The 16470-nt window shown below is 38.7% G+C and overlaps 1 protein-coding gene and 1 long non-coding RNA gene across 6 annotated transcripts in view; one reads left to right on the forward strand and one right to left on the reverse strand.

Annotated features, from left to right (window-relative positions):
• Positions 1-1613, reverse strand: part of MBIP (MAP3K12 binding inhibitory protein 1) — a 15971-nt gene extending 14358 nt beyond the window's left edge. For all 3 annotated transcript variants that reach the window (XM_027670966.1, XM_027670959.1, XM_027670976.1), the window contains exon 1: positions 1476-1613. In XM_027670966.1, coding sequence (XP_027526767.1) covers positions 1476-1592 — 117 coding nt within the window. In that variant the 5' untranslated portion in view covers positions 1593-1613. The remainder of the gene's footprint in view (positions 1-1475) is intronic.
• LOC113961004 lies at positions 1205-16108 on the forward strand. Of its 3 annotated transcripts, XR_003532168.1 has the most exons (5): positions 1205-1409; positions 2777-7937; positions 8547-8599; positions 11606-11682; positions 16028-16108. It is a non-coding gene; the product is annotated as an uncharacterized LOC113961004 (long non-coding RNA). The 3 variants fall into 3 exon arrangements; XR_003532170.1 differs by lacking the exon at positions 11606-11682 and having other exon boundaries at positions 16028-16099; XR_003532172.1 differs by lacking the exon at positions 11606-11682 and having other exon boundaries at positions 2777-7806; positions 16028-16099.
• Positions 16109-16470: the final 362 nt, after the last annotated feature.

Below are 16470 nucleotides of genomic sequence, written 5' to 3' on the forward strand. Positions count from 1 at the left end.
TTGGAGAACAAGTAAGCTACTGAAGAAAAGAGAGAAAGTAAGAGCATTTAATGTAGTTTTGAAAACAATCACTTAAACTTGTGATGAGTACCCTGGTTAAGAGCTTAGGAAACTTTCTCATTAGTCTTCTTTGCGGTTTTCATAAATACAAGAGTTCCATCTTTTCACTGACATTAATGTTCTAAGAACAATACTATGAATAACAGTATTACATCTAGATAAACTGATATTCACTAGTTCTTCACTGGTCACATTTAGAATTTTCACCAGGAAGAATTATGGGGCATTTCATCCTCACTACCTAACTAGTTTTCATGTCTCTGTGTATGATTATGAGGTTGTTCAGCACTGCACTCCTATTCAAAAGCTAGGGTAGTTTTTAACCACTTCAGAGATAGGAAAACTGAGACTCTTACTACTCAGTGCCTGAGTTTTTAAGCCCTTAATTTGGGAGGCTGTTTGTTGAAAACTGAGACAATTACTAGCAGATTTGGAGGTGAGAAGCAAATATAATACAGAGTTCTAAACAGATAAGAGGTGAAATAATCTAAAAAATAATTTCAGATCAGCCAGCAGCTACTACTAAACTGCCTCTGTATCTGAGAGTCCATTTCTGAGTAGTTCTCTTACATAAACATACATTAAGTCACACTAGCTCCTGCAGATATAGCTCATCATCTGGTCCCAAACCTCTGGAGTGCTAATTTTTGAAGCAAGAGTGTACTTCTACTGCCTTCAGAGAACTACATATATGTTTCCACAGTGGAAAATAAATTAATCTGTAAATTATTTACAGTAATAGTTGTTACTAAAATCTTCTCCTGATAAGGGCCTCCCACCACTACTGTAACATCTGTTAAATAATTCATAGCCATTACTCAACCTAAAGTAGGTGTTTCAACTTAAGTACCATAGAGCAAAGGTCCTTTAAAAATTCTGACCCACTGAGATGCACTGTTTGTTTCACAGTATGTTATTACCACGGCAGGGCTAACTTCAACCTCCTGATCCGTTACACACAGTAAGCTTTCAGTAGCGTTTCAATTCAGAATCGCTGAATGTGAAGATAAAACAATTAGGCAGATTGCAGTTTCCCACGGGAGAGATCATCCGCCAAACTACGAAGTGACACGAGACGTCCCGTCACTACGAGGGAAAGGCACGGCCCCGGCTGTGAGAGAGCAGCAGCAGTACCCTTCCGCCCTAGGCTGCCCGGGCCGGGACGGAGGGAGAGGGAGAGGCCGCCGGCACCGCCTCCCCGGCAGCCACGCTCCTGCGGGCGGGCACGAACAACCGCCAGGAGCGGTTTGTAGCAGACTTGTGTACTCTACAGCGCCGTAGTCTGTTCCTGGAGCCGGGGAAGGCCCCGCAGGCCGGACACAAGCAGGAACGCGGGGCCCCGAAACGAGGTGAGGTGAGCTGGGCGCGGCGCCAGCCCCGCCTCGGGCCTCCCCCTCCGCCCGTTCCGCACTCACCTGCCCCGCCAGCCCGGCCAGGCAGCGCAGGGCGCTGCTCGCTACCTCGGAGGCCGCGGGGTTCATGTCCGGAGCGCTGCCGCCGAGCGGGAACGAGGCGGGTGCTGCCGCCGCCATAACACCGAGCCTGGCTTGGTCGCCGTCGCGCCGCGATGACGAACCCTGCCGCTGGCCCCGCCCCGAGCGCTGATAGACAGGCGCGGCAGCCAATCGGGAGGGCTCTCCGGCGGATCGGCTCAGGGCGCGGGCTGGAATCGCGGCTGCGCAGTGCCCGACCCTGCCAGCGCACCTTGCTCCCGCATGCTTCTCTCTGCCCCCGGGCTTCATCCTGCCCTGCAGCAGGCTCCCCGGAGCAGTCAGCACGAGCCCTTGTCAGGCACGCTCATAGGAGGACAACAAGTGTTTATTTAAGCGCGTCAGATTGTTGCCCTTGCTTCAGCTGTGTTTTTCTGGTTACACCTTCGCTCTTTTTTTTGCTCTTCAAAGACCTGGCTCTTCAGGTTACAGCAGGGTTGTTTTGAAATCAGTCTACAAGGTTTGTCAGAGTACTCTGATTATTGGGATTGCAAAATTGTGTTCCCTGTAAGATGGTCTTAATTCTTTCCTAAAACAGTGTAAGTGCTGACAAAGATTTTCTACCTGATGCTTCCTTTGATACCCTGATTTTGCTCCTTTAGCCTTCATACTAATTCCTGTTCTCTGACACCCCCCCGCCTCCAATATTTTTTATTCTATTGGAAAATGGTAAGTGCTGTTGTATATACAAGTGTGAAAACATTCTTAAATAAAAATGTTAGAAAGGCAGATAATTTTTTGACAGTTATTTTAGGGGTTACTTTAAAGGCATTTCCCTATAAAGTATCCAGATAAGACTTACCTAATTTAGTGAAAATAAATCCCACTAAACTGAAGGCATTCAGCAACAGCAGCCAACAATATGTCAGAAGACTTGAGTAGATACAGCTCTGCTCAATTCCAGAGGAAAATAAGTTCCAAAGAGGACTTGAGTATTAATGATTACAAATATATTTCATGGAGAGCTGCAGTTAGCAAGGATATTTTAGCTAAGGTGAGCTAGATGGCATTTAGCTGGATTCAGTTGATGAGAACCATTCTTTGGATTCAGAAATGCTTACAGCAGAATGTGGTCATGAGTTGGAAGCTGTGAAATATATAGCAATTTACTTAATTCCTGAAAAGATACTGTTTTTGTCAAATGACAACATCTTGAAAACATACACAGAATATGTTAGTCAATTAAGATAAATTGTGAAATTTTGTTTCACATTTCTGTGCAACAGTGTTAATTCCAGCTCATAGTCAAGCTGTGACTGCTTCAGTCTGCCCTACCTCTTGCAGTTTTGTCTCCGGACGGGCAGCTGAAGCAACTCTGCAAAATGTAATAATCTCATTTGGATCAAATCATGAAGCTTTCAGAAAAAGGGAAAGTACATTGTCCTTCCCCCACCAACACTACAACATTGAATAAAGGTGTAAGTAATTTTCTGGTTAGAACAGAATATGGAGCATAGATGTAACAACCTGGCATTGTTTGTTGCTTCTGTGTCAGAGGAGACAGTTTGCCCTGGCTGAATTCCCCATGATCTGCAAAGATGGAGCAAGTCCAGGCATTTGAATCGAATTTTAACTTCAAGTCATGAACGCTCAGCTACCGGATAAATTCCACTTTGGGAAAATGCACCTTTCCTGGAGTGATAAGCAGGTGTGTGCCTACTTTAGCAGCAAGTGCGTGTAGCTTTCTTAGTTGAGTGACCTAACATCTTTCCTTTGCTTTTGAGCACGTAATCTTTACCTCTAGCAAGAGGTTGTTTTGGGGTACAAAACGTTTCAAGTGAAAAATACATAGGTAAGTATATAAATGTCAGAAAGATACTGGAGGTTACGTTGCCATATACTCAGAATTACAAGGGAGACTGAGTGAATGTGGACGATATCAAGAGATCATGGAGGCAATACATGGTTATTTATTCAGTGATAATTATAAGAGTAAGCAAAAGACCGTGAAGTAGTCTGTAGAGTTGTTGATGTCCACCTATTATTTACCAAGCGAAAACTGGATCTCAGTCTTCTTCCTGTTGATTACAAATATCTTCTCCTAAAGAAAGAGTAACAATTCCCATGGGTAAAGATTTCCTTCCTACTTTCACTGTCTCAGAAGACCTTGATCTGTGTTGCGGCTGCTGACTGGATAAATTCAGTATCCTCTGAAATGTCACAGATTAAATTATGCAATGCGTTATGCAAACATGAACAGAAGTAATCCAAAGTAATATAAGAGATTAGGAAAATGAGAGCATGTGAGAAAATGAGAATAGGGAAAAAACGTGGAAATACAGCTAAGACAGAATATGTTAAATGTCCATGTCTAATGGAAGAGACAGGCCAGAGCAGAATGGTTCCAAAAGATGATTGTATGCTCACTGCATGTAGTGCACGGTAAAAATGAATGCACTTGCAATTGCTTCTGGCAGTAAAACTGGCCACAGTAAATCCAGGCCTCCCATAAAGGCAGAGGAAATTATATGGCATGCTTACTAAAGCTGGTGAAACAATAAAACATTGGAAGCTCTCATTGCTGGAAAGATACTGGTAATTTGGAATTAATTTATAGGAAACTGGCAAGAAGTGGATTGCCGGAGATAGACATACTTGTTTAGAAGGAATCAGAAGATTTAAATATGTCTAACTTGGCAGTAATGTCCAGCTATTTTAATAATGTGACTACCAAAGGAGGGAATAATCTGCAATTGCTTTCAACATTCAAGGATAGAGTTATCATGATAATATTAAGTTATCTGCAGTTTTGATCCCTGAAATGGATCTGTGAGGGCTATAAAAGCTTCTCCCATTAAAACCACCGTGAAAAATATAAGCACAAAACCATTAAGTTCTTAAATAGCAAATATTGTTGTTGGATTGAAATGCTTTTCTTTTGATGTTGGACTATTGCTTCTTTTTATTTGATTTGTAAAATGATAAATACATACACCTCTTTCCAACTCTAGGTGCCTTTAAACACTTTAAAATCACAGTAAACTTCAGTAAATTGAAACAAGTTCTGTTTGCTGGTCACCACTGTCATAACTGCTAGCAGTATTTCTTCTGCTGAATATTGCATTACTATAATTTCTGAACTCATACTTTAATTTTGTCCCTAACACCCAAATAAAGGCAGGTGCTTTGCAGAATGTATCAGTGGTTGAAGCTTGTTGTGCTCAAGAGCGAAGTGTTAAGCTAAGGAGACCGTGTAAGGTATAAGCAGATTTTTCTCCTGAATTGCAAAACTTGTGCTGTGTACTTCTGCTTACGTCAGCTGTAGCACAGAGAAAGGTAAAAGAGGTAATACTTCAGAAAAAATACTTTAACTCAAATAATTTGGAGCTTCAAAGTTAAAGACAATACCCTGAATTCTGCCCAGAGCCCCAGGCAAGTGGTGCAGCTTGACACCAACTGCTGTAAATGTAGTTGTCCTTAATATTCAGATTATCAATGCTGCTTTAAATTATCTCAGTTTATAAACAGAAAATTGGTAGTATCCTACTCGTTGGATTAAAATGGGACATGACCAGGTCCCTCCAAAACAAAAGCTTTTATTTATTTTTCCACGCATTAATTTCAGAATTAAGAGCACTTCTGTTGCTTCCCAGATACCCAGGAGAAGGCATTGCTCCCACCGAATTTATGGATCCTGGTTCAGCACAATAATTAAGCTGGTGCCTAATTTTAAGTACTAGCCAGCTGTAAAAAACTCAACCTGCTTCCTTAAAATGTACTCATGCTTATTAACTTCATCAAATAAGGCTCTGCATTGCAAAACTAATTCTCCAATAGGAGCTGCATTTTTTCAAGGCAAATATCTTCGCTGAATTTTGGTGTTTCTCTCACTCTGTCAAAATTTAGAAAGCCCTGCTCAGACGGGATTGGAATGGGATTTGTATGAAATGTCCTGTGGGAAATACAGCTATGATGTTAAAGGAAAAAAACCCTGAACCCGTAAGTGTCATATATATACATATATATATATATATATATATATATATACACAAAATTCAGTAATTTATTTCTTCCTAACATCCATGTTGCTGTTGCCCAAATTCTGTTTAGTGTCCTTATCCTGGCACGAACATAGACCCATGGCCCTTCCTTTCTGAATTCTTTTACCCTCCAGATTTTCTAATACTGTTCCATGCTTTGCCATACTTTGGTCTTTATTTTTCATGTCTTTGTTTAGTAATTTTACACCATATTTAAATTTTATCTACGTGCCTGCCCCCCCTTTTTTGCTGCTATATGCAAATAAGATTGATACTCTCTGCACAAAATTCTTCAGTTCAGTTATATAATTTGGGATCGAGAACTGACCCCTGCAAGTCCCAGCTCAACAGCTCTTCTTAGAAGTCAGCAAACTATTATTATAATTATTCTGTGTTCACAAATTCCAGACTTCTATAGCTACTTTGAAATATTTGAATATAAATCTCCTTCCTATCATTCCTTGTGAGACTATCACATGAAAATGTAGAAGGTATCTTGCAGAGTAGGTGTCTATGCTCACAGTGTTTCCCATCTGTAAACTGTCAATAATTTGACAGATGCAATGTGAAATTAAGCACTCACACCTGAAGACAGTCTAAAATGTAATAATTTTCCGTTGCATTAATATGTACATGCTTCACATATTATATATTTAACTCAGGTTTAGCGGGACACTTGAAAATCTATATTTAACAGGGAAACAGGAATATAGCATATTTATTTCAGAGAAAATTTAACTTTTGGGATTCCTTGATTACTGAGTACTTGATTTTAAAAGATGTAGCTTGCATCTTTATTAGTATAACTTGACTATTATTTTAAAATAAATAATAGTAATAGTTGCTTTGGAATATTTTAAAAAGGGTTCTTCAACTGTGCTATGTACAAGCTTTTCACATAGGTACAAGCCAGGTCTTTTTCTAAATATTATGGTTTTCCTACCCTTTTCTGTGGAACAGTTGCACTGCTCAAATTTAAATTTAACTCCTGCTTCAACAGTTCAGCTTATAAATTTCTGTACCCCATAGCTGGACAGTTATCATCTAATAGATCACATCTGTCATTATTGGTCTGATCAGTCCTTCCGTATCCTAGTAGGCACCCCCATTGACTTGAGGAACCAGATCTGTATCTGCTTTAGATGTGAGATTCATGGACTGACAGTTGAAATTAGGGACCTGTATTACGTAGTTGAGTTGAGCCTCTCAAAATAGCCATAAGGAGTTCATATATCCATATGGCAAAGTAAGACAGATAGCTGAATCCTTTAAGCTTAAACTTATGAATCCGTACAAGTAATGTACAAATAATGCCCTTTTTGGATATAAAGTAACTGCAAAGTTATTTGAATGATCTCATTTGTATTATAGTAAATGAACAAAGGATTACACTCATCTTTACACTGTCAGTATTTTTCTAATGCAGAAGAGGCATTTGTTAATAGGGAATATGGAGTCTTTGACATTTTGGGTCCCAATCCTTCAGTGAAGCTAGTCATGCACCTGCTTATTTGTGCACAAATCATTCTAATGAATTCTAAAGGACTATTCATGTGCATAAAGCTAAGCCCGTGTGTAAAAGCCTTTGCAAGACTGGGCCTAGGTTGTAAGTTTGATAATGACCTGAGACTGATTCAGCAGAAAAAAAACAGTCCTTTTAAAAAGTTGAGGAGTGTAACTCCAGCTCAGCTGAACAGGTATGGGCATTGCTAAAAGACAAAACTCTAAACACTGATCAAGAAAAAATGGCAAGAGATATAAATCTTTTTTTTATTTATATTTTATAATACTGCATTTTACCTTAATCTTATTAATTCTTGGCTGCATTTTATTTTCATTATGGCTATGAATTCCATTTGAATAACTTTATTTCAGGAGCTTAGAAACTTTCCTGTTTTAATTTCATGCATATATATATGTATATACATAGCCTGTGTGGAAGAGTAGATCCACTTACAGAATGGTAGTTGTGAGAAATCATAACTAGGCTCTTCAGGAAATTTTCGCTTAAGGAGAAGTCACAACATCAACACTGTTTCAGAAAGAAGTGTACAGAAGAGCTTTGTGCACTTATTTGTTTGTACCATGCAATATTCTGCCTTCTGCTGTATTTTGTGCTGCACTGCAGCAGTTTATGTTCTCAGAGACAGCACATCACCTGCAGGAGCCTCCGAACAACATCAGGGGAATTCCAGTCGTTGTGACGCAGCTCCTGAAACCACTTTCTAGATATTGCTTCCATGAGTTGCTTCCATCAGGAACTTCCATAGAATTTGGTAAAGACTTTTCATGTGTTTAATATTAAACACACAGGCAGTGCTACTGAAACTACCATGAAAAATAAATGAAATTACTTAAATATAAACTGAGTTCCTGCTTGGGCCTATGGTGTTTGGCATTTGATATGGTGAGTGTATGAAATAGGCATCTTTATGCACAATCACAAAAAAGAAATGTTTTCCTTTGCATAAAGCTAACTGTTGTCTTAACACCATCTGTTCACTGGTAAAATAGTCACTCTACTCAGTGGCCTTTAGGTAACGTTGGCTATGAAATGACACTTGTTTGTTAGGCTCACTAAGTTAAACTTGATAAAAAAAGAGGGAAAGTGTCTTTGTCCTGCAGCTTAATCAATTTTATTCACATTAAATATCAAAAAAATTCCAGTTTCCTCAGTTAAAGGATGAATTTAATAGCTCAGCTGGGTGAAGAAGAGAGCAGATTAGGCATAGACAAATCATACCAAAGCTGCAGTAGATGAAGGTGATATCCCGGAGACCACCACTGCTGACTTTATTCTAGTTGTTGGCCTTGGGGACATGACAGATCTTTTGCTGTTTGATGCAGCAAAAAGAAGGAACAAGGTACATCTTATAAGGCATGGTTCTCCTTTACTAACCTTTCAAATTATTGTTTAAGTGAAGATTGAAGTTATGGAGTTGGAGACTGTTTTGCTGTTTTATAATTTAGCATTTCAGGCTGAAGTTTCCTTTATGTTCTTTCTGGCTTTATACAGGCAGCCTAGAAGATGGACATTTGACAGGCCACAATAGACTGCTCCTTTCCCAGGTATCTCCTGCTTGTTTCCTTTATCTGTGAATAGGAAATGGCTTAAAGGCACCTGTGTTATGAAGGTCCCAGGGGCAGCTGCCTGACTAGTGAATGCCTGATTATGTGTTAACATGCTTTGTCAGATATTGGCAGAATCTGTTCTCTTCTTTTGCCTTTTCAGCAAGGGTACCATTGACAGACTGGCTACCCATTTATAGAAATGTTGTCCATCAAACTGTGAGGAAGGACAATGGTGTTTTTCTGTGACCAGTGACTGTGGGAAACTTTTCTTTGGCTATTCAGGCAATTTTTGTAGCTTGCTCTGAAGAGGAGAGACTGATGAGTGCAAAAAGTACAATTAAGCAAAGCCAGACTTCAATTGAAGGCTGTAGTGTAGTCTGCTTGTTCTCATTTTTTATTTGGAAAAAAATCTATGGGTTTTCACGTTGCTGTGTGGCATTCAGCGGGGGGCTATTACAATCCTAAATTTTTTTTCTAGACCACCTAATTCTAAGTAAAAATTAAATGTAATGAGAGCCACTTGGAGTTCTGAATATTTTAAAGCATAATTCCCACAGAAGGGATTCGACCTAAACTGTGGAGAGCATCAGTTGGCTAATTATAGCTGCATTTTATATTACAGCAGGTGTCAGATGCAGTCATCTCAATAAAGTCCACATAATACTCTGAAAAATAACAAAAGCTTTTCTTTGAATGTGGGTACTAATTTCTGCTAGGTGTCATATGAGCTCTGATACTTCTTATTGGCGTTAACAAGAGCACTGCAGCACTCAAACATGCTTTTTGCTTAGGATGAATTGATACTGTAAAGCACTTACTAGTCAGCCTTGGCAGATGTCAGTAGTTAATACCAGTGTTGCAGAGGTTGGTATATAATGCAAAGAGTCTTATGTAAATACTTTTAGATGATGGGCTGGTTTTGAGAATGAGTGTGAGCCATGCATCGACTTACTTAATGAAGCTGAATAGACAACAGCAGAATAACTGCACTTCCTTTAACTTCTGTCTTAAGTCCTCTGCAAGTAAAGGGCATATGGGAAGGCAGTAAACTAGGTGAATAAAAACTTTAAACTTGATAAGCACTTCATGCGTTCATACTATTTTCCCAATTCAATGGAAGCAGCAAGTTTGAGTTACTGAAATGATTGATGAGAAAGGTGTTTCCTAAGCCTTGAAACTGAGGTTCCCTAAAGATTATATCTTCAGAATAGCCTGCATGTGGTGAAACTACAATCTATAGACATTTGATGGTCATCTGACTTCCTAAATAAAAGATGGAATTCTATGATTCCAAGAGGATTGTGTTTTAAAATATTGATGAATCATTAAAATAAATGCTGAAGTGGGAAGCATGCACAGAAGCCCTTGAATACAAGGAATTGTGATGACATTGGAGTTGCAGACACAATGGGCAGGGTGAAAAGCAGAGGCAGGAAAACCTGCCCAGCTGATTGTGCTTGGCCTAACATGAAACAGAGATGTTTCCCAAGATTGCCATGCACCCTGAGAAGCAGTAAGATAGGAGATGCTTCAGTTCAGAATAGCAGGGTCAGGTCATGGGAGGCCTGCTGCTTCTCCTGAAGGGGATAGGAGGTACCTGGTCCAAACGCGGAGAAGGGCTTCAACAATGAATGATGCCAAACGTTAGGCTAATCATGCAGGAGAGACAAGCATGTACTAGCAAAACAAAAGAAATTTGACAGATGATCAAATCTTCCAACATCTGAGTCTCCTGCAAGAGCAACAAGCTACTTAATGAACAACTGTCTGGTGCCATATACCTTTCCCTCACATCGTCTCCCCTGAGAAAAGGTAGTCCTAAACACCAGGCTGCCTTTGTCTTTTACGCAGAAGTCTAAGGAGAATTTCAGAGGTTATAAAAATAATAAACACAACTTAATGTTATAAATATTTTATTTTTACAATGTAAAAACCAGTCAGCTGAATAAAACTGAACCACAAGTTCCAGCATGTTACCTTAGCAACTCTGTAAGAAAAAAGCAATCACAGATTATGAAGTATTATTTAATGTTTTGTAGAACTGCAGAATAAAGTATAATCTTATGATAATACATACTGAATATACGAACAGGTAGGAGGAGCCTGATTTTGGTCTGAAGTCTAGATGCAGTAAGTGACTTGTAAAAAATAAATGTAAGTAAATTAGAGTAATATATTCACATTAAGAATACATGCATTTCTGGTTTAACATACACATATTGTTCAAGAAGAAATTTCTAAATACAATGCTAAGCATATATAATCCATATTAGCCTCTAAACCTGGTCAAAAACAGATACAGAAACCAAACAGAGGTACAGAGATAAAATTGAAGGAGAAAAAATTTCTTGGCTAATCTGTGCCTGGCATCTGGGGAGCAGAGGGCTGTCTATGAGAGAACTGCTTTAGCTCTCACACATCAGGTTACCTCTAAGGAAAAGACCTATGAAAAGGCCTGATAACAAAAGCCCAATTACAAAAGCTGAAGGCATGATTGCCATTGTATAAATGAATTTACTAATTTACCCCATTTATTCCACATAGCCTCTTTCTGAAACCTTTTAATATGAAAGCAGCCCAGCTCAACTTGGAAAGCTCTTAGGAGTTCTGTGAAAGGCTGGGAAGGTAAACAAAAGGTTAAGTTAACTGCAAGACATCCTTTAGTTGTCTCTCTTTTAGCACAAGAGGCATGAGAAGACCACCACTGTACTACACTGCTTCTGCAATATTGTTTTCCCATGTCTTAAATTTCTGATCTTGGGATGTGCTCCTGTCCATGTGATACAGAGCTAGGTATTAAAGAATAAAACCTCCTCTTGCTGGTAGACATTCTAATTTTTTTCATTTTAGGGGAGAATGTAAGGGACAGTTATCAGCAAGTAGAGGTGCTGCTGTAAAAAGTAACCACCAGTAGTATCACTCAAAATGTTTATCTGCAAGTAGAGGTGCTGTTGTAAAAAGTAACTACCAGTAGTGTCACTCAAAATGCATTACCCTCTGCAGACTACAAAAACCTAATAACTTCCCCTTGTGATGTCTCCGACGGATTCTTTGGAAGAAGGCATCTAACAGTTCCTGTGGTAATGACCGTTACTACCCTATATATGACAAGAGGTTTATGTGTGTGTAATTTTCCTTGATTATTCTAAAAAAATAAATGTGTCTAGGATAATTTTGTATGTCACCTACTGTGAAAATTGTTTTGGTGGCAAGCAAAATCCCCTACTCCGTGTCCTACGCTTCTTGATATTAGGGCTTACATGAAACTTACTGCACTCTCCTTTCTCCACGATTACTGCTACTTCTTCCCCTCCATTTTTGCTTTTGGATTACAGAGATGTGATTTCACAGTACAAGCAGCACAGATGTCAGCTGAAGGTCTGTATCTGCCAGGTGTCTGCATAAGAGCTGAGCCGATGTATGCAGCTGAGCACAGCTCACTTTCTCACATAGGTGTTCAGCACCATTTCTCTGAATCATAGCCTTGCATAACCTTTGGAAGTACCTCTGGGAAATTCTAGAATATACTCAAAACACAATACTTTGGCAGGCAGAAGTCAGAGGAATTCTTGCTCTGAATTCATTGTGAATGCTCAGAAAAAAGAAGTACTTCCTGCATTTGCTGCTGTGGTTGCAAAGGATGGGCTTAATGATGTAAAACATTGGGAAAGTATAGGCCCTATATAAATATATGACCTATAAATATAAACATATATAAATAATCACCTATACTCAAAGAAAGGTGGTGGGAGATCACTTGGGTTTGCTGACAGACTCCAGTAGAGGAAGATGAATCTTTAAAGCCAACAAGGAAGTCATGTAGTCCTATAATAACTAGGAACGAATAACTGATTTTTGTAGTTTGGGAGTGCAGGATTGTGTCATTCTGATCTCTGTGGAACTGTCTTCCACTTGATAGGGCTCAAAAGCATCCAACACCTCCTTTCTGAAAGTTGAGCTTCACACATTGGGTCTCCCGAGGAGAGGAGATGTGATGGTACCACAGGGAGATAGATGAACTTTACTGTAAATACTGCAGTTACACACCAGTAGACAATGCAGATTACAAGTTATTCCAGCCTAATGCTGCTGGTCCCCATGTGCAAAAAATGCAAGAGGTGGGAGACAGGGAACCTTTGACTGAAGGGGGAAAGAAATCTGAGGAAGAAAGAAACCAGGTGATGGCTTACATAGGAAGCAGGTTGGGAAGGAAGAGGTTTGCACCTCATAGGACCAAGACCTTGAAATAGGTCAGGGAACAAAGGAAGATAGGAATGAGAGAGAGGAAGTTCTGGGCATGGTGCCTACTGTGACTGACACTTTCAGGGACCACAAATGGAGCCAAAGCCTTATGTCTGAGAAGGCCTTGTGCTTCTCAAATAGTTTTCTAGGTAACATTATTTCATTGTCTTCATGAAACATTAGAACTGATTACAATGCTGTAGGTTCAACAAACTGGGGAGATTTGGGGAGGAATGTTGTTCTCTAGAGTAACTTCACAAGATCAGCTTACAGAAAGGGATGGGGAGTGGGAGGAAAAAAAAACACATGAGAAACAAGAACTGAAAATTCCCAGAGCATTTCACCAAACAGTATAGCTATCAGGAAGATTGTTTTTGCATAAGGGAATGGCAAGATCCCAAGGGTGCCAGCAATGCTGTACATTATACAGGGACAAGTTCATCCATTACTGGCACTGTGAAGAATTGAGTTATGGAGTCTAATGGTGGAGAATTTAATTCCTAGATCCAAGCCTCTGAGAGTGAAAAAATGGTTCTCGTTGCCCAATGTGAAAGATGTATCTTCTTTGAGAGCTCACTTCTTTGCTTTCATTGAAGGAGAAAATAAAAAGATTTTCATAAAAATGAGGAGTAAACATCTGACAATATGTCTGTGGATATAGTTTCATTTTACTTCGGCTGTGCCATGAAAGACCATGAAATATCTTCATCTGGCCTTTCATTAAACTGCATTATCTTTAAACATATATCAAGGAAAGTAAAGAGTTTGTAGTATTAAAAATATTTTAAAAGACTTTGCAGGTAATGTGTATGTGAAGGTTCAAGCAATCATCCAAGGCCAGAGTACTTGAAGAACTGAGGAACTGTTAAATTACTATGATCTTAAAAAATGATTACTGTAATACTTTGTAGAATACATTTTCCATAACAAATGTAGAACATATTTTCTAATTTCTATTATGGTTATCAAGGTCATTCAGTGATAGAATGCAAAATCTTTTCTTTTTCTCATTCAGATACTGTCAGGTGCATAAATTCTATAGCTAATATAGAAACACATTTAAAAATTGGAATTTATTAATGAAGAGATTATGTCTTTGCCCAATATCATACAATAATTTTTATCTTCTGAATGGAATTTAACAATACACAGACTCTGGCTGGCTTTATTCCACTAATACATGCTATTTGCAAAAGTGTGTTGCCTTATATGTTAAACGCAGTGCACACACAATTACCCTAGCATTCCTTGAAAATTAATTTCAAATACACATTTATTGTAAGTGCTTTGGGGCAAGAACCTTCTTTTGTTATTAAACAATATAAATGGGATCTTGGCCCATAATTGGGGCTCCTAAGCACTGTGAATTCTTTCACCAGTGTCTCACATTCTCTTTCTCACTCTCTTTGTCCTTCTGCAGATTATGCCAGTGTTTACAAAGGTTGGGATCCTTTGCATCCTCATCAGTTTTTACATTTGCCCAAGAATCAGATTCAGTTTAGCCTAGCATTCTTCACAAAGATAAAAGGGTGACAGATCCTGACACATTTGTGCTTTTGAAAAGTGGAAAAGCTGATTTAATGCATAAACCCTATACTAAAGCTGTCTCCAAGGTGAAATTGCACCAGTCTTGGAATAAAAAGTGGAAGAAGACAGATACTTAAACTACATACAGCGATGTGCTTGAGCACTCTTTCTTATAGTATAACCAGAAAATGCTGTAATTGCCTTATTTTCCAGTTTTTAACTACTGAAATTTGGCTGATTTCTTTGTGATCAAAGACACCGAAGACACCTGATTTATGTCTTAGGTAATAGTCAATCTTCTTCACATGTGTGGGCTTCAATCACTATTATTTCAAACTATAATACTGGGCAAGATATATTACGGAATGCTTATTTTACAGTTTCATTACTGGAACAAACATACATGTGGGTCATGCATTAGTCACTGAATTACTAGACCTTAGTGGTTGATTTATACATGACAGATCAGTATGTTCTATCATAAATAAATGATTTAATTTACCAAAGTATTGATAGTTCTTTGTGAATTCAGTGACAGTGATTTAGTAAAAGTAGAAAGAAATGTGAAATTATTAAAGACATACAAAGAGCCAGAACTGACAAATTACAAGTCTCTTTCTAAGGGCGGATACTTTAGCCTGCAGTTGAAAAGAGCTTTGCCTCTGAAAGAGCATTGTGACCATAATGGTTGTTCCCCAAACAGGAGTGGTATAGCTACAACTATTCAGTCACAGGTTCTTAGGTTGTTTGTATAGTATAAAGCCAGTGGAAACCATTTCAAATCTCTAACTGGACCTCCCACATAACATATATCTAAGATTTTCCTGGAACTAATTCCTTCAGGAATTAGAGTATGTTTGAGAAAACATACTAGTCTTGATTATGACATTTACAGAGAGAAAAAAATCTACCACAGTGCTGAGTATGATGTTTCAATTAGTATCATAACAATGAAAAAAAAAAATGAGTCCTCTAGTTTAGATTTGTGTAACCTTTAATTTAACCCACTGAGTCTTGTCACACATTGATTTGTCCAAAATGGAGACATTGATGAAACTTCATCTTTCTTTAGTAAAAAACCTTATAGAACTTGGAAAAATCATTACTTAACTTGCTTTCTGAGCTTCTCTACTGACAGAATGTAGTGTGCAGAAAGCATATGAATTTACAGTGCTTGAGCTCATCAGCTCTGATCAATGCTAAGTAGGTAAGACACAAACTACTTCACATTAAAGACAGTTTTAATGCAATATACATGAGATTTTTAAATTTAACATTGATATGAAACAAACTGCCTCTAAAAAAGGTTGAGCCACCAGCAAGGGAAAAAACCCTCTCCTTTTATTCAATACTCTTACATACATGTGCATGCAGATCACATGAGGCTGCAGTTATAGTTGTCATATATGCATCAGGGCAGGCTAAACTTTATATTCTTGGGGGTATTCAGCATGTTTAGGCTTTATTCTACTGGTCTGGTAAGGGAGCAGAATTATATTATTTGAGTTACAGTCTGCATTGCACATAGGTTATAGCTGTAGTTAGGATTGTTCCTAATGCTCTTGTATTGACTTTAAATGAATTACGGTGGATAAAAAAGTTGTCAGGGAAGGAAAACAGTTGATGCCAACACCTTTTTCTGTTCATTATTAATAGAAAGACATCAATGGAATCCTCACTTTCAAGAAAATCACAATTAGAGGCTGGAAAAAGATTAAAGAGATACAGGTTGTCATGGTTTGAGATCTCAAAATCCAATTCCTGATTCCTAGCCCCCCTCCCACATCTCAACCCCATGTGAGATGGGTTTTCCAGACAAAAACACAGGACTCAATGTGGGGGAAAGGAATATATTACAAGACTGTACACATAAATAAATAGTATAATACACTGCATACAATCTTAACTCTATATCTATCTCTACCATGACAATAATATTTACAGTGGGCCAAATCTCTTCTCCCTCCAAATAAAAGTCCAGGAGAGAAGAAGAAGAAAAGGCCCCTTCCAGTCTCTCAGCAACAGGTCTCTCTCTAGGCAGCAGGCTCTCTTCTTCTCTTCCATCAGCAGAAGCAGTTGCTGGCTCTCTGCCAGCACAC

Source organism: Neopelma chrysocephalum, unplaced genomic scaffold, assembly GCF_003984885.1.
Source record: "Neopelma chrysocephalum unplaced genomic scaffold, ASM398488v2 Primary Assembly neopelma1_24, whole genome shotgun sequence".
Taxonomy (NCBI): domain Eukaryota; kingdom Metazoa; phylum Chordata; class Aves; order Passeriformes; family Pipridae; genus Neopelma; species Neopelma chrysocephalum.